The following is a 24,158-nucleotide window of genomic DNA, read 5'->3' on the forward strand; positions in this document are numbered from 1 at the left end:
AGTGGGCTTTAGGTGGAACAGATAATGTTCTTTTTGCCTTTTGATAGCAAATTTGTATGCACTTTACAATCCACCTAGCTATCCCTGATTTAGAGATGGGGTTGCCTTTATGCGGTGGAGAGAAGGAGCCAAACAATTGTTTAGTCTTCCTGAAAGGTTGCGTTCTTTGTATGTAGTACAGTAAAGCCCTCTTAACATCAAGTGTATGTAGAGCCCTTTCCGCAACAGATTGAGGTTGCGAGAAAAAAACAGGTAATTCCACCGATTGATTGAGATGGAAGGGGGAAATGACCTTGGGCAGAAATTTTGGATTCGTACGAAGTATCACTTTGCTGTGATGTATTTGTAAGAAGGGTTCCTGTATAGTGAACGCTTGTATTTCGCTAACCCTTCTAAGGGAAGTGATAGCTACTAGAAAAGCTGTTTTCCAGGTGAGGAACTGTAGCTCACATTTATGCAGTGGTTCGAAGGGCGGACCCATTAGCCTTGTAAGAACTACATTTAGATTCCATACAAGAGAAGGCGGTGCCCTGAGTGGAATTATGCGTTTAAGGCCTTCCATAAAGGCTTTAATAGCGGGCACCCTGAACAGTGATAAATGCTGTCTGTTTTGCAGGTAAGCAGCAATGGCTGCTAGGTGTAGGCGTATGGAAGAATATGCCAGGTTACACCTTTGAAGATGGAGTAGATAGCATATAATGTGTTGTATGGATGCATCTAAAGGGTTGATTGTATTGTTACGGCAGTAAACAACAAATCTCTTCCACTTTGCGGCATAGCATGCTCGAGTGGTAGGACGTCTGGCTTCCTTGATAATATTCATGCAGTCAGGGGGAAGGTTAAGGTATCCAAATTCTAAGATTTCAGGAGCCAGATCGCAAGGTTGAGCTGCGCTGGGTCCGGGTGTCTGATTTCTCCATGGTTCTGAGTTAGGAGGCATGGGGACAGGTGCAGTTTTTGATGTGGTACTACTGATAGTTGTAATAGTGTGGTGTACCACGGCTGTCTGGACCATGTTGGGGCTACCAGAATGAGCGTGAGGGAGTGCTGTTGCAGTTTCCTGACCACTAATGGAATTAGTGGGAGAGGTGGAAAGGCGTATGCAAATCTGCCTGACCAGTTCATCCATATCGCATTGCCTTTGGACAATGGGTGTGGGTATCTGGCGGCGAAGCTTGGGCATTTTTTGTTTTCGTGGGTGGCGAAGAGGTCTATCTGAGGATGCCCCCATTTGTGGAAGAATGGGTGAAGAACTTGTGGATGCAGTTCCCATTCGTGTATTTGTTGCGTTTGTCTGCTGAGCAGATCTGCCATGGTGTTTTGTATGCCTGGGACGTGCTGTGCCAGGAGAAAGAAGTTTTGTGGAATTGCCCATCTCCATATGCTCTGGGCTAAGCAGGAGAGCTGGGGAGAGTGTCCCCCCCTGTTTTTGAATATAATACATTGCAGTCATATTGTCTGTGCGAATGAGGACTGCTTTGGCTGAAATCTGTTTTTGAAAGGATTTTAGGGCTAGAAAGATCGCCAGGAGCTCCAGATGGTTGATGTGGAGCGATGTTTGCTGTGGCGTCCATAGACCTTGCATTGTGAGGTGTAGGAGGTGCGCTCCCCAGCCGGAGAGCGATGAGTCCGCTGTTAGAATCACCTGAGGAACCGGGTCCAGGAACGGCCGCCCTTTGGAAAGGTTTGTGGTGTTCCACCACTGCAGAGAGTGATGGGTGCGGCCGTCCACCAACACCAGATCCGTCAGCTGTCCCTGGGCCTGGTTCCACTGTCGTGCTAGGCACTCTTGGAGTGGACGCATGTGGAGTCTTGCATGGGGCACTATGAAAATTCAAGATGCCATCATCCCTATTAGCTTCATGAACACTCTCGCTGGGACAGAGTGCTGAGCAATGAACGTTTGGCGCAAGGCTTGTATGCTTGCGATCCTGGCTGAGTTGGGCTAGGCTATACCTTTGGAGGTGTCTATAGTGGCCCCGAGATATTGCTTTGTGTGAGATGGTATGAGGTGGGACTTTTGGTAGTTCACCGTGAAGCCTAGCTGGTGGAGCAGTTGGATGGTGCTGTTTGTATGTTGTACACATTGGTCGTAGGACGCGGCTTTTATCAGCCAGTCGTCTAAGTAAGGGAAGACGTGAATATGTTGACGTCTGAGGTGTGCTGCTACTACAGCTAGGCATTTGGTAAACACCCGTGGTGCGGTGGTGACCCCGAAGGGGAGAACCGTGAATTGGTAATGCTGACCGTCCACCACAAACCTGAGGTACTTCCTGTGAGAAGGGTGTATTGGAATATGAAAGTATGCGTCTTTCAGATCCAAGGTAGTGAGAAAGTCTCCCTGACAGAGGAGTGGGAGGACTTGTTGTAGGGTGACCATGTGGAAATGGTCTGAATGTATGTATGCATTTAGAGGCCGGAGGTCCAAAATGGGCCGCAGGGTCCCGTCTTTTTTCGGTATTAGAAAATACAGAGAGTAGACCCCTAAATTTTGCTGACTGACGGGGACCTGCTCTATAGCGTGTTTTTGGAGGAGGGAGATCACCTCCTGTTTGAGCAGTATGGAATGTTCCTGTGACATTGGACGGTGCCTTGGTGGGATATTGGGTGGGGTAGATGTTAGCTCGAGACAGTACCCTGACCGAATAATTTGGGTCACCCATTTGTCCGATGTTATGGACTCCCAGGCGTGGATAAAGTGTCGCAGTCTGCCTCCGACCGGAGTGGGATGGTCTGGGGGGAGCGAGGGGAAGTTATTGTGCGGGCGGTGTGGCAGAACGGGTGGTGTTGGTTTTGCCCCTGCCCTTATTGTTGTTGCCCCTGTATCCACCCCTTTGGTAGCCCTTTGAGAAGGTATTTTGAGGAGGGGACTTGTAGGAGGTAGAGGTGCTATCGGTGGAGTAGCCTCTGCCTGTGCTACGAAAGGACGAACGCCGAAAGGAGCGTCTAGGGGTCTGGGATTGTAATGCCCCCATAGACTTTGCTGTGTCCGTGTCCTTTTTCATTTTTTCTAATGCTTCGTCCACCTTTGGCCGAAAGAGGTGTTGTTGGTCAAAGGGGTGATTTAGTATGGATGCCTGGACTTCTGGCTTGAACCCTGAGATCCTGAGCCAGGCATGACGGCGAAGCAGGACACTAGTATTTATGGCTCTAGAAGCAGTGTCCGCTGCATCGAGGGCACATTTAATGGAGGTGTTAGTAATGAGCTTTCCCTCCTGTATTAGGTCATGAGCTTTACGTTTGTGTTTCTCCGGGAGGTGCTGCATAAGAGCCTCAAGCTCATCGTAGTGTGCTCTGTCATAACGCGCAAGCAGCGCCTGTGTATTCGCAATGCGCCAGATGTTTGCGGCTTGCGAGGCAGTGCGTTTACCAGACGCATCTAAGAGTTTTGATTCCTTATCTGGCGGTGGAGCCTCACCTGAGGACTGGGAGTTAGACCGCTTTCTAGCCGTGGACACAACTAGGGAATCTAAAGGAGCAGGGCCCTTAATGTATGTAGGGTCTGTGGGTGCTGCTTTGTACTGTTTTTCTATTCTGGGGTTTAAGACCCTGGCCCTGACAGGGTCTTTGAACACCTCTGCAGCATGTTTGGTAACACCCTTAAGCATGGGCAAGATGGCTGTGGACTTATCCTGAATATCAAATGTATCCAGTAAGAAGTCGTCTTCCACTGGTTCGCTATGTAGTTCCACCCCATGATAGTGTGCTGCTCTCTGCACTAAGTGGTGAAACCCTAGTGAGTCCTCCGGGGGAGATGGCCTGGATGGGTAGAGGTCATCTTGAGGCACATCTGGTATGTCAGGGTTTTGGTAATCCTCCCATGGGTCTGGGGTCCCCGGGGGTGTGGGGTCCATTGGTGCGTCCGCTGGATCATAATCTGGATCCCCGTAATCCGGTTCTGGGGACGGGGTTGGGGAGTGATGAGGCAAGGGTGGCGGAGACCTGGGAGGGAGAGGAGGTGGAAGAGGTGGAGGAGGAGGAGGAGGTGGAGGAGGTGGTGGGGAGGGCACTCTGAGAGGAGATGTGGCAGAGTCCTTCCGTTTGGGCGGTGGAGGAGGAGCTGGTGTGTCAAGACGTCTTTTCTTGATAGACAAAATCAATAGCCCAGTCTTTGGATCCTCTGATAAGGTTTTTTGAGAAGGATCAGGTGTAAAAAGGTCCGTTGGCGCCGAATCGTCCGCTGGTGCCGATGTTTTCGGAGCCGAGGACTTGGGTGGTTTCTCTGCACCATGCTTTTTTGGAACCTCCGGTTTTTTCGGCGTCGAGGTAGGCTTCGACGCAGGAACGTCGGTGCCGAGGGATTTATGCTTGTGTTTCGTCGGCACCGAGAGTCCAGGCTTCAGCACCGGTGGCTTCGGAGTCGAGCTGGGCGACACTTTCTTCGGTGCCGAACGGTGTTTATCGGCACCAGCGGTAGGCTGGCTCGAGCCCGAGCTGCCGTGAGACTTGTGATGCTTCGACACCGGGCCCGAAGGTGGGGTGATAGAAGCTGCGTGTTTGGTTTTCCCTAGGCCCGAAGGCGAAGGTGTAACCTGAGTCTCTTTGGATATGGGCGCGGGGGTGGGAGGGGGTAGAGTACTCACGACCCTCTGCGCCGGTGTGATGTCCTCCAGGTCGGAGTCGTCGGCCTCGGAAGCGCTGACGATTTCTTCCTCCTGCTCGTTGTGTTGTTGCCCCGAAGCTCCGGTGTCGTCTCCGAAGATGTCCGGTGGAGCCGCGGTCGATGAGTGCGCCATGGTGCGTCGAGCTCTTCGATCCCGGATGGTCTTTTTTGATCGAAAAGACTTGCAGGCGGGGCAGGCTCTGGCCTCGTGTTCTGGAGAGAGGCAAAGGTTACACACCTGATGGAGGTCGGTGTGGGGAAATTTAGACCCGCATTTTGGGCACTTTTTGAACGGAGTCCTTTCCATCGGCCGGGACCGGAGTCGAGGAGGGCCCGAAGGCCGTTGCCGATGTGTGGAATCGAGAAAAGTGCCTCTACGAGAGATGAAGAAGATGAAGAAACTCGATGAACGAGGATTTTCCGTCGAGGCTGGAACCGTAAAAGTTCGAAGCTGGAGCACGAAGTATCACATCCGAGCCCGATGGCTGAAAAAAACAATCTAAGGATGGAGCCGAAGCCCATGCACAGTACGGACCGAAGGAGGAGTCACCGAACTCGTGACTTCCAAAGACTGTCCAAAGAACAAAAACAAACTGCAAACATCCGGGCCCAACACCAGATGGCGATCTATGCAAAGTGTACAATCTGCAGCTCATATGCCTCGAACACAATGTTGCAAGTTTATTGATCACACAGGTTGGGTTAGCTTGCAGGCGATTCAGGTGTCGACGATGAGTTCCTTGAAAGCTGACCGCCAAAGAGGCCCTGCCCTAGGAGGTGACCCCTTATGAGCCCTCCTGGTCTACTCCACACCTCCTGACACCCCGGGCCATAAACTGAGAGGATGACCAACCTTTCCCTCAATGGTGGCCCGATGGGCTCGTCTACCCTTGTAGCAGGGGAACAACACTAGGATGCTGTGCCCTCCATTTCGCCCTGCGTGCAACGTGGCCAGCTGCAAACTCTGTAATTGTAGCATTTTTGTTCCCGAATATTCCTAGGTTCCTACCAGCACAAATATTATCCCGCTTAATACCACGTTACTCACCCACGTCTTTCTCCTTATGCAGACTGCCCCATACTTACCTCATGGAGGAATAAGTCGACTGCTACATTGAAGAGGAGGAGATCTACTACTTTCCTGTCACAGAAAATTTCTGTGACACGGTGGATGCTTCAATTCATAAGGGGGTCTTAGATGCGGTGGCGCTCTTGGAGAAGAAGCTCCTTGAAATGGCACAGAAGTGCTTACAGCCCCTTCCTCATAGGAAAGACCTACCTGGACTCTCAGCCCTTTTACCTCCAGTGCTGTTAAATGCAAAAAACTTTCACAAACAGAAGTCTAGATGCTTATGCTGTTACTGGACTGTTGGACAGCTGCATTTATGGGAAAGCGATAACAAAACACTTAGACACAGGTGAGTGAAGGGGGGCAGACAGGCCACCTTTAATCTCAAGAGATTCAAATAAATGACCCAGTTAAGTCATCACTTGATCTAAACCCTACATAATATCAGCAGTTTCTAACTATGCTTATGGTCAATACGCGATGCTGAGTAAACCAAGGGATCTAATCAATAACTGCTCTTTAGGAGTTAAAAGTGAAAATCATTGATTTCATTTCATCGCCAACTTCTTCGTGACTCCAGCCCTCTAAACGTTTGAATAAAAAATAAACAGAAATGTAGCTGCATAAAATATAATATTTATTACAATCTTTGAGATCCAAATGTGCCTTCCTTTATAATGTATAATGTAAATGCATCGTTTGAGAACAAATTAAGCAGATATTTTTTTACGATATATCAGGAACTTTCTGTATGGATCGGAAACCTTTACCAGACTTTTTATGAAATACTTTTATAAACAGCAAGGTGCGGCTCTGGTAATATGGTCATAAATGCTCATTTGTTTCCCTCAAGTTTTGGTAAAGGGAAAAATCCTTCCCTTGAATCTCATGCACCTTTAAACAATGATCACCTCTATTATAGCGTACCTCTGCTATTGTACTACAATTAACGTGGCAATTCAATTTAAACCAGGAGTATGCAAAATTATAATTTCGGCAGCAAATTGTGCAAAGGTGAAACACACTCCTGCTCTACAAAGTTGCCAAATTTGTTACATTCACAAAACTTTTTCTGCAAGTCAAATTTTCCACAATACCTTTACGGCAAGTGAATCATTCTGCAATAATTCAGACTTTGTATTTTTATTTCCTTGTGTGTATTATGTCAAATCTGTACAGCTCAAACCTAGCTGAAAGCAGCGCAGCACAGGGTTGAATTCAAAGATAGAGTCAACTTGCGTGTTGTGAGATAATTCACCTGATATTTGTTTTTAAATGTTGCTGACTTTTTAAAATTGGCGAAGTTTAAAAATCCTCATGACTTAGCAAGTTTCACCCAACTCTAATGGACAACAGCTCAGTTTTTGATTTAAAGTAATGTAATCTTACCTTTTCAATCGCAGAAGATACTTGGTGACCCATTGGGCAAATAACTTGTGTTCCACAAGGTCCTGAAGAGCCCAAAACTCCTAAAGAAATAACGTCATGTTTTTTAATAAGTGGCTTTGCGTTTCTAGCAATTGATTTTTTAAACTAGAATTTTTGACCCTGAATAGCGACAGTAATGCACTTTTGCAAGCCCTACATGTTAAGGCCTTTAACACATTTCAAGGGACAGTCGTGTTCCACCGGGCAGTAATTACTGATAAGCAATGGATACCATCCGCTATGTTACGTAATGATCCTTAGTAGACCTAATTTGGACCGAATGGTGGTTTGCGCCAATCAGGTTCCCTACCTTTCGCCATCAGCCGAGTTATACCATTTTATATCACAATGCCAATTAAATGTCTTTAAATCAAATTATTATACAGATATACTTAATTACAGCTCAAATTTGTTTAGCAGAAAACGTTGAGCTTGACATCGTTAAAATTACCTACGTTTATTTTGAAGGATCTCTTCGCCCACTTAACGCGAATTGGTTTCCCTATGTGACCTGTATTATTAGACCTCTATAAATGCTCGAGGATTAGCAGGGACTGCCACAGACCGCTTGAAGCCCCTGCAATAGAGGGGACTCACACCTCAAATGGCTCTCCCGGGATTAATCCACCTTCTCATCATTGTTTCAAGGCTAATGTAAGGGCAGAGCCTTTTGGAGTAAAAACTCGTCCCTGGTTTTGGCCAAGGTGGGCTAGACAAATACACATTTGGGCAAGGCAGGGCGGTAGTAACAAATATCCTATGGATGGGGCAAAGTGGGGGCATCAAGTTAACCCCTTGCTTTGGGCAAGGCAGGGTGTCATAAAATACACCCCACACTTGGTAAAGGCGGGGACAAGAACACCCTACCCTTGGACAAGGCAACAAAGCTGATAAATATCTCCCACTCAGGTCAAGGGGGCCCATCAAATAACCCCTACCCTTGAGGAATCTAACCCTGTCCTTGGGTAAGGGACAAAATCCACCCCCATAATTTTGGGTAAAATGTAGGAGCTCTCAATATCCCTTCCACCCGACTCTTGGGTAAGGGTAGGATTTTTGTTATTAGGTCTTGCCTAGCGTTGCTCGCTCGGCAAGACATATAGTTAGAGAGGAGAATTGAGAAGGGGGCTCGAAGCCCCGCCCCTCATTTTCATTGGCTGGCGTTACCGCTTATGCTAAATGGTGGCCTGCCATTGGAAATGGGGTTTTGTAGTCGCTGCCCTTTCTCCTTTTCAGACAGCCCATCCGGACAGGCTTGTCTGCTTTGCGGCTGTCGCGAAGCAATTTCTTATCTTTAGGGGGCCATCTGTTTTCACTCAGCCGCTTGAAAACAGATGGCCCCCTGCCTTCCCGCAATGGGGAGCGCTGGTTCCCACTTTTGTTCCCATGTTTTTGTCCCTGTTCTGTTACCTTTGGCCCGGTTCTGTTACTTTTAGCTGGTTGTGGAACGTCCAGCCCGGTCCTTGCCTTTGAAATGAAATGAAATGAAATGAAATGAAATGAAATGAAAAAAATATTTATTAAGCGCACTGCGGCCAAGCGGCTTCCTGGCGCTGGTAGCAAGAGCAACAGTCACTAAAAACAGCCCGAAGAAGTTAGCCGGGGTACGCCTGAGAGAACAGAAAGGTTTTCAAAGATTTACGAAAATGGGAATAGATGGGGATGGATCGCATGGAGAGGGGAAGGCTATTCCAGAAACGAGGGGCCAAAACAGAAAAGCGCGTGCCTCCAGTTCTGGTTTTGCGAAAACGGGGGACATTGAGAAGGGCCAACGATGAAGAGCGAAGAGTGCGAACCGGGGTGTGAGAAGAAATAAGGGAACATATGAATGCGGGAGCAGAGCGGGCAAGGGCCAAGAAGACCAGACAACCCAATTTGAAAAGAGAACGCTGGAGAACAGGGAGCCAGTGAAGAGACCTGAGGACGGGAGTAATATGATGGGTTTTGGGAAGGTGGAGAATGAGACGGGCGGCCTGGTTCTGAATAGCTTGCAAGCGGCGTAATTCGTAGGCCGGGATGCCCACGTACAAGCTATTCCCGTAATCAAGACGAGAGGTGATCAGGGCCGTGATGATGATTTTGAGTGCCTCTGAGGAAAAAAAGCGTGAAATCTTTCGAATAAGGCGAAGGGATAGAGAGGTCCCGCTCCGTCCCTCCAGGTCACGCTCTTGAGGCCCCGTCCCGGCTGCAGCGCTCACTCCCCGTACCTCACTCGGTGCCCCATACCTCACACCCCTCACTCCCCACAGGACTCTCTCCCCCTCTCTGGAAGACTTTGGGGCTCTCGGTCCAGGCTCTTCACTCACTCCTTCTCTCCCTGCATTCACCCCGTCCTGCTCCGCACCCTCTTCCTGTCCCTTCCACACCCCCACCTCCCTTCCCTTCCCAACCCCTCCTGCCTCCTCTTCTCTCCGGCACCAGCTCTCGCAGCAGGTGCTTTCCTATCCACGGTGTAAGTTTAACTATATTGCGCTTCCTCCTCCTGACGAGTGTATCCGCCTCTTCCTGCCCCCATCTGCTGCTCTAGCCTCTTCCTCTCCATTTTTCAACAACCCCCACCATCCGCTGCCTCTCCATAGTCTCTCCCCTACAACCCCTGAGTCCTCTGACCTCTTCCCCACCTCTCCGTCCCATGCCCCCCGCTCCCGCCGTCTGGTGTCCCCTCCTCTCCCTCTCAGCCCTCTCCCTCGGGGGTCTGCTGAGTGCTCCTTCCTCTCTTAAAGGGCCAGTGCCCGCATTCTTCCCTCACCTTTTCCCCGTTTCCATGGCTGCTCTGCATTCCTGCTCCCCTGCCCCTTCCGTTCCCATTCCACAGAGAGGCCTCTGAGAGGCCCAGCTTCATGTAGGGGAGGCAGGGGGCACTCAGTCTGCACAGACCCCTGTGACGTCAGCCAGCGCCCAGATGAAGGCGCTAAAATCCCAGGCCTCAGAGCGCTGCTCCCTCCCAGTTTGGGGGTGCTGAGGGGCCACTAACCAGCACAGCACCGGAGGGGGTGCAGCAGAAAGGACTCAAAGATCTGACATGGGGAGCACAGGGGCCCTCTAGTCCTCCAATCAACCTTCAAAATAATGGTCAGACTGGGAGGGAATCAGTCAGGCTTCAGCCAGGTCTGAACGGGGCCATTCAGCCCCAAAGCTTCAGTGTGCCTGTGACTCAGTGTGCCCGCGTGTGTGATCACGTGCTTCGGTGCACCTGTGTGCCTCTATGTATTAGTGTGTCTGTCTCACGGGGTGCGTGTGTTACTCAGCGTGTGCATGCACATATGCCCATTTGTAGTGCGGTTTCTATGTATGTTTGTATGCGGGGGTTAACAGGGGGTAAAAGACATTGTCATTTACAACGCCATTACTTGATTAATGCTTCACGAAGGGAAAAAAAAACAATAACATTTTCAATGCCAATAGCTCAAAACAATGTCATTGCGAGACCTATTGCATTGCAAATGCTTGTTTCTCTGGGAGGGATTACAAATGTGCATGCAACGTGTAAACGTTTACTGATCAACAGCACTTGCATAGTCTGCCATCTCTAATTTTTTTTACTTCTTAAAAATCCCTCAACGGACATGAACCCACCATTGAGTACACCATCACATGTGATCACACACACATATAAATTACAAATGCAAACAGCACTGTGTAAGCCACTACATCACAATTTGCAAATGAAAGAGAAGAGGTGCAGGGCCCGGGGGACCAGGCATAGGTGACAGTTGAGCCCGCCGTCCATTTGCGATAGTGGACAGGGAGCGGGTGTCAGCCGCATTGCTCCTTCTTGGCTCACAACATGCCAGAGACATGTAACAGCTGGCCAGATTCATTCCTTTCACCTGCAAACAAGGCAATTGGCCAGCTCTCTGCTCTCCCAGGCCTCCTCCGTGCTAAAAATACGAGGATTAAGCAGCTCTGACAAATTAGCCCATCACCTTCTTAAGATTAGTGAATAGTGTGCAGAGGAAGGTTTAGTTTACCCAATCCTCCTTGACTGTCAACATTTCCAAAACAGGCAACAAAAAAAGTCTTAGGACAGCTAAATGCTGCCCCACTTAGGACAGCTAAAGGCTGAACACTGTTTTCAACAGCAAACATACCATGTGTGAAAGTTCCCAGCAGCTGAAACATTAGGAGAGCCATACAAATATGAAACCATTGTAATTTAATTAAAAAAAAAAAATTATGGGGGAAGTTATTCAATAGGGCTAAATAGGGAGGGGCTTTGAGTCACCACTTTACATTCATTGGTCTGTTCAAATGTCAATCACATTTTGCTTTAGCCCATCACAGCATGCTGCATGGAACAATAAGCAAGCCCGATTCAGCATTGTCTTTATTGCACTGTTGAGTGATGGCATGTTGCATGATCGTTTTCACACTACCTAAAAAGAAATGTTCTTGACGGCCAACACGTTACTTTACAAATGCTTTTTTTTATCCAATCCATACCCTTGTTAGATTTTTGTAGTCATCCTTCTTTCTTCAGGTTCCAGTAATTCCAACCCAATAGTACCTTTTCTTTGCATCAATAAGAATCCGATTTTCTTGAGATGTGCATTAAAACTTAAAAGGTTTTCCATATTTGTTTAACATGTACCTGATTTCTAGGAAGATAGCAGAAAACTCGTGATACCTGGGTGAATATCAATTGGAAATATTGGGAAACTAGATCAGTTACTCGCCTCCCTTTTAGGTAATACCCTTAACCATAAATCGGAGCTCTCACTGGAATTCAGGGAGACTTGTTTGAGAAACACTTTGGTCCCACATAATGTAAGCTCCACAAAGAAAACGCCTGGAACACTCATGCTGAAGAAGAGCCCAGCTGTGAGATGCAGTGACGTACATAGTCAACTAGGAACGGCCATATTGAAACTGGGAGCGTCGCACGAGTTGGAAACGTACTCTTGTGATCCACAGTGGCACAAGGATCTAAGGCAGTGTGAGTCCTGCATCCTCACTTCCCAGCGTTCCATCCTCTGGTGCGCACCTGCACGGCCGAGAACGCTGAATCTTTGTTGTGTGCAGAGTCCCTGTATTTGTAAGGACACATTTTCTTTGCTTGAGCTAACCACTGAAATCACGTTTTTAGAGCATTTAACACGTCAGTGTGGCAGTAATTCGTAGACTGGGGTGCGTACATATCCTTGGGTGAACAGTTTGACATCGTGCAATGAAATTATGGTAATTACAACTCTTGTTCTGAACATTTGTGCTGAGTTACTGCTGTGAGGTCAACAGTGGCATGTGAACATACGCACAGATTTCTACACTGAACCTTGGACTTTATTATTGGAATTACAGAGCTCCCTGATTTAGAAAAAAGTATTGTATTCACAGTGAGCTATGGAACTAAGTTTAGGACTGGTTTAGAGGGTAGCACGGGGCAGGCAAGGGCTACTCGGCCTGACCCATGGCGTCAGCAGGTGTTTACTACTGATATACCAGGGTCCGTCCTACAGAGGCTCTGCAAACTGGGTCAAGTGCAATCCCCTCTGCAACTGGTTCTCAAGGTCGAACAGTCACAGACTTCTGAGGAAGGTAGCGTGGAGTACTGGTACTCAGCATTATAATAATCCACATTTGTAAAGCGTGAACAATCACCCTGGCCGCGGCACCACACCCCTTCCAGCATTCAACAATCAACCAGCAGACATAATCAATTCAATGTCCAGCCCACTGCTTGTCTTTTCAAGATCGAAAGTACTTTAATTACAAAGCTGTACTAAACAGTACAAAATCTCAATGATCTCGCTCGCCGAGACTGAGTCTGTGGAGCCTGCAGCAACGGGGCAGATGCGGATCCAACCAGAGAATGTGGTGATGCTGCCCCCTACCAGCCCTGGCTGCACAACAGTCCTTTCAGTACTCTGCAGAGGACACCCGTGCTGGTCATAAAGGACCTGGGGTGGTCTGGGTCTCACTTTTGTACACAACTTCTAGCTAGGGGATATGGATCCACTGACTCAAATTGTAGGACGAGTGTGAGGTGGTTCTCCTTTCAAGGGCGTGGTTCTCCTTTTAGGTGTCATCAGACTGCTCTATTTGTTTGGAGTGAAGCTTCTCACAGTAGGTAGCGCTGGACTGTCTCCAACTTGGAGCACCACAACAGAGGTACCAAGAGGTCTGAGGTTTCTGCACCTAGCAGTAAATAAAATGAAATACCAGCATTTGTAAAGCGCACAGCTACCTCCGGAGAGGTGTCCCGGCGCTGTGGGCCGTCGGGAAGATTAAGCGAGCTATTGCCCAGAGTCACATGGTGCTGGGCTAACCTGTCGCCGGCTCCGGGGATCGAACCGTGAACACCATGGTCCGGAGTCAGGCACCCTGGCCGCTGCGCCACACCTCTTCCACAGCAGTCATCAGCCTGATTGAAGAAAAGTCAGAGTCAAACAAAAGAGAAGGCCAAACCTACAAACCACCTCACCTCTGACCACAGAGAGTGCAGTCCACCCCTCATCCCTACCACCCACCAAATGGAAATGCCCAGTAACACTAATTAACCGCTCCTCCTAACAAAAGGCCTCATAAAATGTCTAAAGGTAGTCCTGCCTCCCGTTTCTTCACTTCTATCCTGGATTTCTTCTCTCTGGCTACAGAAATGCAGGCGATACAGTTCCACTGTCTGGGAGAGCAATCCTCATCATCCATCTTGTGCTATGCAAGGCACAGGCATCAAAAATGGCCTCTTTACTTAGGCTCATTCATACAAGCAACTGATCACCACAAATGTTTTACACATATCCGCACATGCACTGGACACATGCATAGGATGTCAGCGCAAGATTACGGGCACCCCCATAATGGTGCAACTTTACAAAAGTCGGCCAGTAACAAATTCAGGGACTCAGGTAAAAAGTCATGGTGACATTACTGATTTCTTCTTCAAAAAAATAAAATAAAATGAAAAAACACAGATTGCTGCTGGCTGCCACCACACTTTCATGCTCTATGGCCAGGACAGAGAAAGTAGTCAATAATGAGGGCAGCCAGGGTGCACCCTTTCAGGTCAAAGGACAGATTCAAGAACTCACATAGTCAGAGACAGGCCTACACCACAGCAAACACACTTTGATTATTGTGACACCGGGGCCAAAATGAGGAACAGGATACCAGACATACAAGCAGTTGTGCACTCAGAGTAGAGGAACATGCCTGCATACCACACAGGGCATATTCCCATCCCAACATGCTGTAACAAGTCGACACCAGGATTGGGTAGTATACTGAAAGATAATCAGGGAGGCATTAGCTAAATTCATACAATCAATCCTCTCAATTATAAAACTAAGCATGAGTGCCATCCACCTAATGGGAAACGTTTCTTTTAGCAGTTACCATTGATGATACAGTCAGACGATGAAGGAATTGGAGAGACAAATTGAGAAACTCATTCTATCACTTGAGATAGGCAGTAGGTTTACCTCAGATCATGCTCTGTTTTGTATTTCTCTAGGAGCCAGCAACACCCAGATAACCGAGGAAGCACTCCTTAGAAACTGACTGCTGTCTCATTCCCCTTCCTCTCATTCCCCGGCTCAGCGACCCACATTGAGATTTACTGCAGACAGCTGGGGTGGACATAGTGTAAAATATTGGGTCAGATGTACAATGGTTTTTGCATGCGCAAACGGGTTTGCGAAACCCGTTTGCGCATGCAAAAACCTATAGGGGTATGTACCATTCCAAAATAGCGAGTCGCAATTTATTTGCGACTCGCTATTTTGGAATTGCGACTCGCTATTTTGAAGGGGCATTCCCTTCCTAATAGCGAGCGCAACTCCATGTACAAATGTTTTGCGAACGCAAAACACTCGCAAATTATCACCCTCTTCAAGAGGGTGGTAATGGGCACCCCTTCCCCTTTGCAAATGCAGGGGAATTTTTTTTGAGGGCAGGCAGTGGTCCAAGGGCCACTGCCTGCCCTTAAAAAATTAAACGAAAACGTTTCATTTTTCTTTTTTAAATGCATCCCGTTTTCCTTTAAGGAAAACGGGCTGCATTGGGGGAAAAAAACTGCTTTATTTAAAAGCAGTCCCAGACTTGGTGGTCTGCTGAGCCCAGCAGGCCAACATACCTTGGGGGGGCCTGCCATTCCCAATGGGGTCGCAAATTGCGAGAGGCTCATTAATATTCATATTTATCCAGGATACTATCCTTGCGAATAAAAGGTTGGTGAGAGAAGCACCACGCAGGTCTATTAAAATAATATGTGATTATTCATTTTTAAAAGATGGAAAAAGTTTAACTGAAAGCAAATGACCGCCATGACTAGGCAGCAGCATGTTTTCTTTTTATGTGGAATATACATGCAATAGAATAAAACATTAATCATCACACCAACTTGCTACTGCCAGGCCTGAAGGAAGGCTTTCCATAAGTTGTTGTACTTGATTTTGTGACCAAATATTTTTGTCAAAGCAGAATACACGTGAATTCTACATAAGCTATAAACAACAATATAGGATTTGCATACAAAAGACATTTAACTTCTTCGTTTGTCCCTCTTGATATGAATGGCATTCTTGCAAAATCGTAAAGCCATGACCCAGAGCCAAGTTCAATAGAGAAGAGAGGCACTTGAGTTGTGTGCCTTTACCCAATCTAAAAGACTTATCACACTAGTCAGGAAAGCTACATTCATACTAATGCAAAAAGCTCTAATGCGTTCGTAAAACAAATCTGTTCATGAAAAAACACTCCTCATAATCAGGAGCCTTTCGCCAACTACAAATAGGAAACAGCACTATTTTTGTTTCACAATTCCACATAACATCAGTAGTGTTGGGGACATGGCCTGACTGTCATGGTGTGAGGATACCTTCTTCAGTGAACCTCGAATGCCGCCCTGTATCCAAGTCATCAATACACACAGCTTGGACCCAGTGGTGGCTAGTAGGGAACAGTGGTGGGGTGGAGGAACACTGCGGAGGAGTGGAATGTGGGGGGGGAGGAAAAAAATAAGAAAGAAAGAGAAGTAAACTTACCTGCTGATCGTCGTCGCCAGCCGCCGCTTCTCCTCCGAGCAGGAAGCTCCCAGACCAGTCACAACGCTGCCTTAAGCAGCGTTGTGATTGGTCGGAGCGCAGTGGTTCAACCTCAGACGGGGACTAGGAGGCGGGGCATGTTCTCCACTAAGGCTGTATAATACAGCCTGTGGAGAACATGCACGGTGCACATAATGGTTTGGCCAGCCCAAGACGACCGGACAAAATTTCATGCATACTTAAGATGCTGCTACCACTCCTCCTCCGGCCTCGACATCGGGGGAGGCCGCTCAGCCATGAACCTGGCTGCACTGCATTCCAACTGCAATACTAAAAATAAAATGATAATAACAGACGTTCCATTACTATCATATTATTTTTCCTTTGCACTGCTTTAAAGCAGAGGGGCGACGCCCCTGCTTGTGCCGATAACTGCGGAATCCAATGCAGACCATGCTGGAGGCATACACAGTTAGCGCTGCCATTTGAGAGCCAATGATATCGTCCCATTCCGTGGCATTCGAGTGGGAGAGGTGGGAGATGGCACGTGGCCTCCACTGTATGGAACCAAGCAGGCAAAGAGAAGACAAAGCTGACATACTATCCTGATGCCTCACAGTAACTCCACTGCGGGAGTTGCAGCTGTAGGGTAAATGGCTGTCCGCAGTAGGTAAAGGTGTCGCAAATGAGGTTCGGCCCATGAGGCTTAAAGAACAATCTGGCCGTCTCTAGGAAGAGTGGCAGCGGAACAGCCAAGGGTGGCTTCTTACCCATAAGCTGTGGATGTCTTCCTGGAAATAATGGCTATGCAGTTTCATTGAAGTGATGGTCTTTACCTTGGATCATCCCCAAGTGGCAGTTGCAGTGAGGAGGTGCTCTGGTGGCCTCAGTACCTATATAGACTTCAAAGTGGGAACAGTGCAGCAGCCAGCGTCCTTTCTCACCTAAACATCCATGCCACGCCGACTGTGAAGTGTTTATATAATACCGCCTTTATTTTTGAATTGTGCACCACACACACACATCCACTATACACTTCTGACACCATTACTGTATGACCCAGTATGGGGGAGTGTTGGTCTCCTGTCTTTAAAGCTTTACAGAGAATGGCGAGAAACTCCAGGATACAACCATTGTAGCAATACAGACATACTTGGCCAGTAAGGCCATACTAAGTGTTAGCCACTCAGGCCTTTGCTTTGCTTTACGTGCCACTAACATTACTAACTGCCCGACGGGCAGCAATGAGATGGCCTTTGTAATGGGCAAACCTAAAGTGACCGGGGTCAGGGACCTCAACAATCAGCAGCTGAGAACTAGCAGAAAACAACCTCTGGTATGCTGCAGGAAGGTTTCCTATCTCACGACACCTCGCAACCCTACAAGCTGGACAGAATCCTGGAGGTTACTAAGAGAGACGATTAGAAGAAACTAACTGAGTTAAACTGATAATGACAGGTGCTGCTCGACAGCCTATGCACCACCGACTACAAATTACAAAAACATACTCTAGACCATGGGTACTCACAAACTTTCTCTCGGGGGCCAAATTTACAGTGTGGTTTGTGGCCCAGGGCTACACCGGTGGGGGCGGGGGCGGGGTCAGTGGAGCGGGCAGGGCTAGAGCAAAAAAAAACTGTGACCATGAGGTTGAACACAGTCCCCTGCAGCGGACGCATTAGTCCACTGAGCCACCAGACCCAGCATACGCATATCTATCTATCTATCTATCTATCTATCTATCTATCTATCTATCTATCTATCTATCTATCTATCTATCTATCTATCTATCTATCTATCTATCTATATCTCTCTCTCTCTGCCTCTCTATCCCTCTCTAGCTATCTCTATCTCTCTCTTACTCTCTATCTCTCTCTCTCTATCTTTCTCTAGCTATATCTCTATCTCGACCTGTCTCTGTCTCTATCTCTATCTTTGTCTGTCTCTGTATCTGTCTCTATCTGTCTCTGTCTCTATCTGTATTTGTCTCTATCTGTCTCGGTCTGTCCCTGCCTGTCCCTGTCTCTGTCTGTCTCTATCTCTCTCTGTCTCTATCTGTCCCTGTCTCTATCTGTCTCTTGTCTCTATCTGCATCCGTCTCTGTCTGTCTCTATCTGTCTGACGGTCTCTGTCTGTCTGTCTGTCTCTCTCGCTCTATCTGTCCCTATCTCTATCTGTCTCTTGTCTCTATCTGCATCTGTCTCTGTCTGTCTCTATCTGTCTGACGGTCTCTAGCTGTCTGACGGTCTCTGTCTGTTTCTGTCTGTCTGTCTCTCTCTCTCTCTGTCTGTCTCTATCTCTATCTGTCTCTTTCTCTATCAGTCTCTCTCTGTTTCTGTCTGTCTATCTATGTCTCTGTCTCTATCTGTATCTCTGTCCAAACAGGAAGCTTCCCAAAAGGCCCTTTAAAAGTCAGCTGTGAAAGCGCTTACAGCTGACTTTTAAAGGGCCTTTTGGGAAGCTTTCGAGGGTGCTGTGATGTCACAGAGGCCGGCAGTAAACACAGAAGATGGCCGCAGGACCATACGTAGTGAATACCCATTAAATACGTATTCACCACGTACGCTCCTGCGGTCATCTTCTGTGTTTACTGCCGGCCTCACTGGAAACGTAGAAGGGGTGAGGCAAGGACCGCAGGCCGCCAATGAAGGCCTGCCAGGCCGCTGGCGGCCGGCGGGCCGTACTATGAGTACCACGGCTCTAGACAAACAGAGCGAATTAGGATCCAGGAGTAATGTGCTGAAGGTTCGGAGGGGTACTTAAGAGACAATATCTGGGATCGGATGGCTGCCTATATTGAGCAATGGCTAGCAAAACAGGTTGCCCCTCTTGCTCGCTCTAATTTCTAAGTTGTTGAAAGAACCAGAGGCGCAACTAGAGCCAAATTTCAGGGGAGTGGGGGGGGGCTAAGAAAAGATTTTGGGGGGGGGTTAATTCACCCACCAATAGGCAGAGTGGAGATGCAGGGGCTCTTAGAAGGAGTGAAAAAACAACAAAGCCTCATTAACAAGCACACAGCCGCACCAAGTACTTCACAGGTTTAAAGACCTGTGAAGTACTTGGTGTGGCTGTGTGTGTGCCCGGGAAGCTGTCTCAGCCCGGGCTGCCAAAACGACAGGGGAGAGGGGCTGAAGCCCTTTGAGCCCAATAAGCATTGAACGCCTGGAAAGAACACACAGAGTCCCAGTGCACCATTTTCGGCCACCGTCTAAACTACCAGGACAGAGACATGATCCTACATCACACCTGTACAGCTAACCATTACTGATATCTTCCTAAAAAAAGTGTTTTGCAAGTTGGCTAACTGCAAGATCATGAGCTTTGCCACTACAAGGCAGTCCGTCAACATTAATACAAGGCAATGAAGAGAAAACTGAGAGAACTGAGCTATGCACTCTTGTTCCCTGCAAATTTACAAGTGATAAGGGGGGGGGGGGGCATGTAAAAGGTGTAACAGTGCCTATGAGCTCCGCTGCTGTTAATTGCAGGGATGGCGGCATCGGTGCCCTTCCTCCCTCCCCCCACTGGACTCCTGGCAGCAGCACCACATTGGGGAAGGCTCCCGGGTACCCTTGAGCAGCAGTGGCACGCAGGTGAAGTTGAAGCAGCCCTTACTTCGCAGCTTTTACTGGTACCGCGGTTAAGAACGCTGCTACGGTCAAAATGGCAGCTGCGATGGCCCCCTGAATTGATCGGCGCTGGTGGGCCGCACAGCCTACTCTATTATCGCTGCCCATCCTCCGCCCTAATTGCAGTGAGCTCCAACTAGCATGACTAATTGCCCAGCGGCTAAAAACATTTGCAGTAAATTGCAAAAAGGTTAGTATTTTGCCAAAACGTGTTGTAATACACAGAAAATTGTTTAGACCCTTAGAGTTAAAGGTAATAGTTTGATAGGAACTATTGAGAAGCGTAGGATGTTTTTGATGGTCAGGAATCCAGCCGCAAGGAGACAAAGAAGGAAATAATTTTTGCTACATTGCCGTTGGAAATATAGCATTGAAAGTTGCAGTAGATTCAGAATCAGATATAACTGGCATTTCTAGAAGATTCTGCTATAATGAGTGACATAATAAGAGCTGACGTGTTAGGAGATTATTGGAAAAATGTTAACTCTAAGGATATAACTTTTCATAGTAAAGTGGCATTACCAGACGATGTTGATGGTGTAGATGAACTGGTTGATGGACTTGAAATCAGGGCACAAGTCCTAAAAAAAGAAGGGGGGGGGGGACTAACCGAGTATGCAATGACTTTCATGGTGCATGAAATCATAGAGCAACATTATGGCCTGGCTTTACAGGAAGTGACATCACAACCCATGACCTCACAGGAAGTGACATCAGATCTTAACACCTCACACTTATGATTTCGCAAGTCTATTATGAGTACATTTCAGCTCATTACGAGATTTAACAAATGAGATTTTGCGTCAGGGTTGTGCCAAAAAAGTGACACATCCCGACGCAAAATGTGAGCATCAACTTATACATTTATTTTGTACAAATTCTTCAAAAACATTTATTTTGTACAAATTCTTCAACAAAGAAATTGGCAACAAGGAGAAACGTGGAAGTAAATCTGTTCTGCTTAATTGGTTGCAAAGTCCACATTTTAAAATATCTGAAGTCTATAAAAAAATAAAACTATGGAATTTAAAATGTTATTTGTGTAGATACTAACAGACCACCAAATTTGACATTCTTACAGTGCATGCATATACCTTATATACAGGGACTGAAGAAAGTAAAAATCACTCCTCTTTTAAGCATTTGTGAAGATATAAGCTGCACGCCTTTGTTTCCCTCCCTTACATCTAGGTGTGACTCCCAGATAGCTCCCAGCCAGGATAGTGGAACAAAAGAAGGCCCGATGCCTCCTAAATTTGGCTTTTGTTAAGGGCCCAGCTGGAGTCTGAAATAAAGTAGACAACGTGCGGGCGCAGCCGAATTCGTCCCGGTCCCTGGAAATTGCACCGGGACAAGTTCATCATATTTCAGTGGGGCCCAGCGTCTGGCAGGGTGGACGGCGTCCACCCTGTGGAAATAGTGGGTGGACGCCGTGGACCCCCGACTTGTGCCCTGCTTGAAACTTTTAAAAATATCATACCTGTGGAACAACGGGTATGTGTTTCACAGACTGACAAATTATTTTATGATATAAATTAGAACATCAAATAGCGTTGGCCAAAATAAAGATATTTGCAGGGAAAGTTCCAGAGTTTTGCCAAAGTCCAAAATTAGTTTAATATTGAAGACAAAATGGTACTAAGAAGAGAAAGTGCTGTTACATCTGTGTGTTTAATATGGAGGCTACAAACATTGCTCATGGACGGTATCAGGTGATACCTGCTATGAAAAAGTGAAGATACTAAAGATGGCATGAATATAATAATTCTTTGGACTTGTTTACTGGATCTTATAAAATGTGTCAGTATTCTGACAAACTTTCAAGACTTACAAGACTCCCCTTACACTCGCCAAGCTTACTCACAAGCCATGCGAAAAAGTGGCTATCGATTTTATAGGCTTTGCCGAATTGTATAAATCATAATTTTGTGCTTGTGGATTATTATTCATGTGAGTCCATTAGAGAACCCAGCAGCACTCGGTGTGATCCAGGTTTGGATAGTGCCTTTCTAATTGATGATCACCCCAGAACAGTGGTCTTGGTTAATGGTGTCCAATTTGTTTCCCAGTACACGAGGAATGATATAATTCCTATAGGTATTAAACATATTACTGTTTCTTTGTAGAGTTTCCAAAGCAACAGTATGGTTGAGAGGGTCAACAGAACTATGAAACAGACGATTCTTCTGGCTTTATGTTTCTATTTGGACGATGGAGAAACCATGCAGGAGAGGTTTGGGACTTATATCACATCTAGTTGTATGACTGGTGAAACCCCTTGTTAAGAGTGAGGGAACCTGTATGCAAATTGGTTCTGAGGTGTATCCAAGAAAGGTATTCCATAGATGCTTTTATTGTGGCAGAGACAGGGGAAGAGGCTGTACGTGAGGAGCCTTTAAGCATAAGAGCAGGTACAACAGTGAACATCATGCAAAGGCAAGTGATTTCAGAGCTGAACAGTTTGTCATAGCTCGTACTCCAGGAATTGCGAACAAAATGCCGTCAAAGTTCTTCCCCACCGCCCCTGTCATCAAAGTGTCCAAGGGTTCAGTGAGAGTAGCTAATGGTAATTGGTGAAGTACAAGACATGTGGCTAAGGTATAAATTTCTAATTCAAACAAAAATGATGTGCGTGTTGGTTATGGAGAGGATTGTTTGGTGACCACACTCCGGGAACAAGGAAAAGGCAAAGCGTATATTTAGGCCCTTGTTTGTACAAAGGTGTGGCTGAAAGGTTGAGGACTATGATACCAGATGGACAATCCAAATGATAAAGGAGTTGTGGATTGTCGTGATGGTAAGAGATGTTTGAGTTTCTCAGCTTTCCAAATACTTAAATTATTATTTTATGAAGTAGTGGGCGTGCTTCTGGGTTTTGTAGGCTTATTCATTTCTTTTGTCGCGGGGGAAGATGTGATATGGAATGTTATAATTTGTAGATATCATTTGGCTATGGGTGGTGCCAACCTATCCTTGTAGTTGTATTTGTCAGAAAGTGGTGGTTGTTCTATGACTTGGGTCAGATGTAACAGAAAGAGGTTTGCTCTCGAGGATTCGCTCAACTACAGCAGAGTGACATCCGCAGTCCTGAACGCTTGGTCACAAGTGTGGGCTTCTTACGTGTGGAATAATCAATGTTTCCACTCCCATATCATGCAACTCTCTTCTATTCAGATTTAACAGTTAGTAATGGGAAATTTGTATGCTGGGATCGCGTAGTTGTTAAATTGCATTTTTAGAGAAAATTGGAAACTTGATTGGATGACACTCTGCTGGTTCTCACATCTGAAGGTGCCCGTTTGAGTGGTGAAGAATAAGATTTTTCGCAGCATCAGCCATGAAGAGGTGTGAGAACTGGCAAAGAGAGTTCATGTACCTCGCTACTGCTTCGGCCAGACATAGCTTACACTGGAATACCCAATATTGTAGCAAATAAATACTCAACATATATAACAAACTTTGCCTAGAAGACTAAATTTAATCCTGTAACATTTACATTTTCTTTGTTACGCTAGTACACCAAATTGTATTTACTAGTATGTTTATTAGGTGTCGCCTTGTCAGTAAAATGGCTGTCGCTTTGAGACCTTTTGTTTTCTATCAGTGGGCTTACAGACCACTCATTACATTTTATTGGTTGGCTTCATTGTCACTCTCATTTGATTGCTTCTTATTGGTCAGCAGCTGTAGGCTTCCTTCCTCTTTTTGTGTTTTTAACTCCGCAAGAGCATGGATGCATTACTTGTCTCTTTCCACTGCTCATTTTTTTTTAGGAGCTAGTTTTTTTCTTTGTGTTTAAGGACTCTACCAGAGTGTGCCTTATTCAGCTTACTCCCTCTTGTACTTCTCCCTCCTCCATGTTTCCCCGCCGTCCTTGTTGGCTTGCCTCTACTGCCCCTCCCTCCTGTTGTCCGTTTTGCCTTTCCCGCCCACCCTCCTGTTGTCCGTGTTGGCTTGCTCAGCCATGCTGTACAGCAGCAAGGTTGCTGTGCAGCATGGCTGCAATTAAAAAAATAAATGATAAAAATGCTATGACGCGGCCAGTATTGACACACATTTCAAGATTTACAACACTACCCTTACACTTGCTGGGTTTACTCACAAGGCATGGAGAAAAGTGTCTATCAAGTTTATAGCTCCAAATGCTGGGGTATGACGAATGGCATGACTCACATTTTGGTTCTTGTGGATTAATATTCAAAGAGAGTCTCTTATTTGAAGTTGTGGAACCCAACAGCTCTCAGTGAGATCAAGGGTTATCTGATCATGGGTTACCCCATAACAATGGCCTTGAATAACTGTGTGCAATTTGTTTCACAGTACATGAGGAAACATTTAATTTTCACAGGTATTAAACAGCTTCCGTTCTCTATCTCAGATTGACAATCATGATAGCCTCAGACCCTCCCCCCATGCCTACTAAGGTGGTGAACTTGGGTGTCAAGTTC

General features: G+C 46.8%; 1 protein-coding gene across 1 annotated transcript in view; it reads right to left on the reverse strand.

Moving 5' to 3' along the window:
• LOC146789534 (uncharacterized) overlaps positions 1–24,158 on the reverse strand; it is a 317,842-nt gene that overhangs the window by 53,228 nt on the left and 240,456 nt on the right. The window contains exon 16 of the mRNA XM_085631700.1: positions 7,062–7,141. Coding sequence (XP_085487826.1) covers positions 7,062–7,141 — 80 coding nt within the window. The remainder of the gene's footprint in view (positions 1–7,061; positions 7,142–24,158) is intronic.

The sequence above is a fragment of the Triturus cristatus genome, chromosome 10 (genome assembly GCF_964204655.1).
Source record: "Triturus cristatus chromosome 10, aTriCri1.1, whole genome shotgun sequence".
Lineage (NCBI taxonomy): Eukaryota > Metazoa > Chordata > Amphibia > Caudata > Salamandridae > Triturus > Triturus cristatus.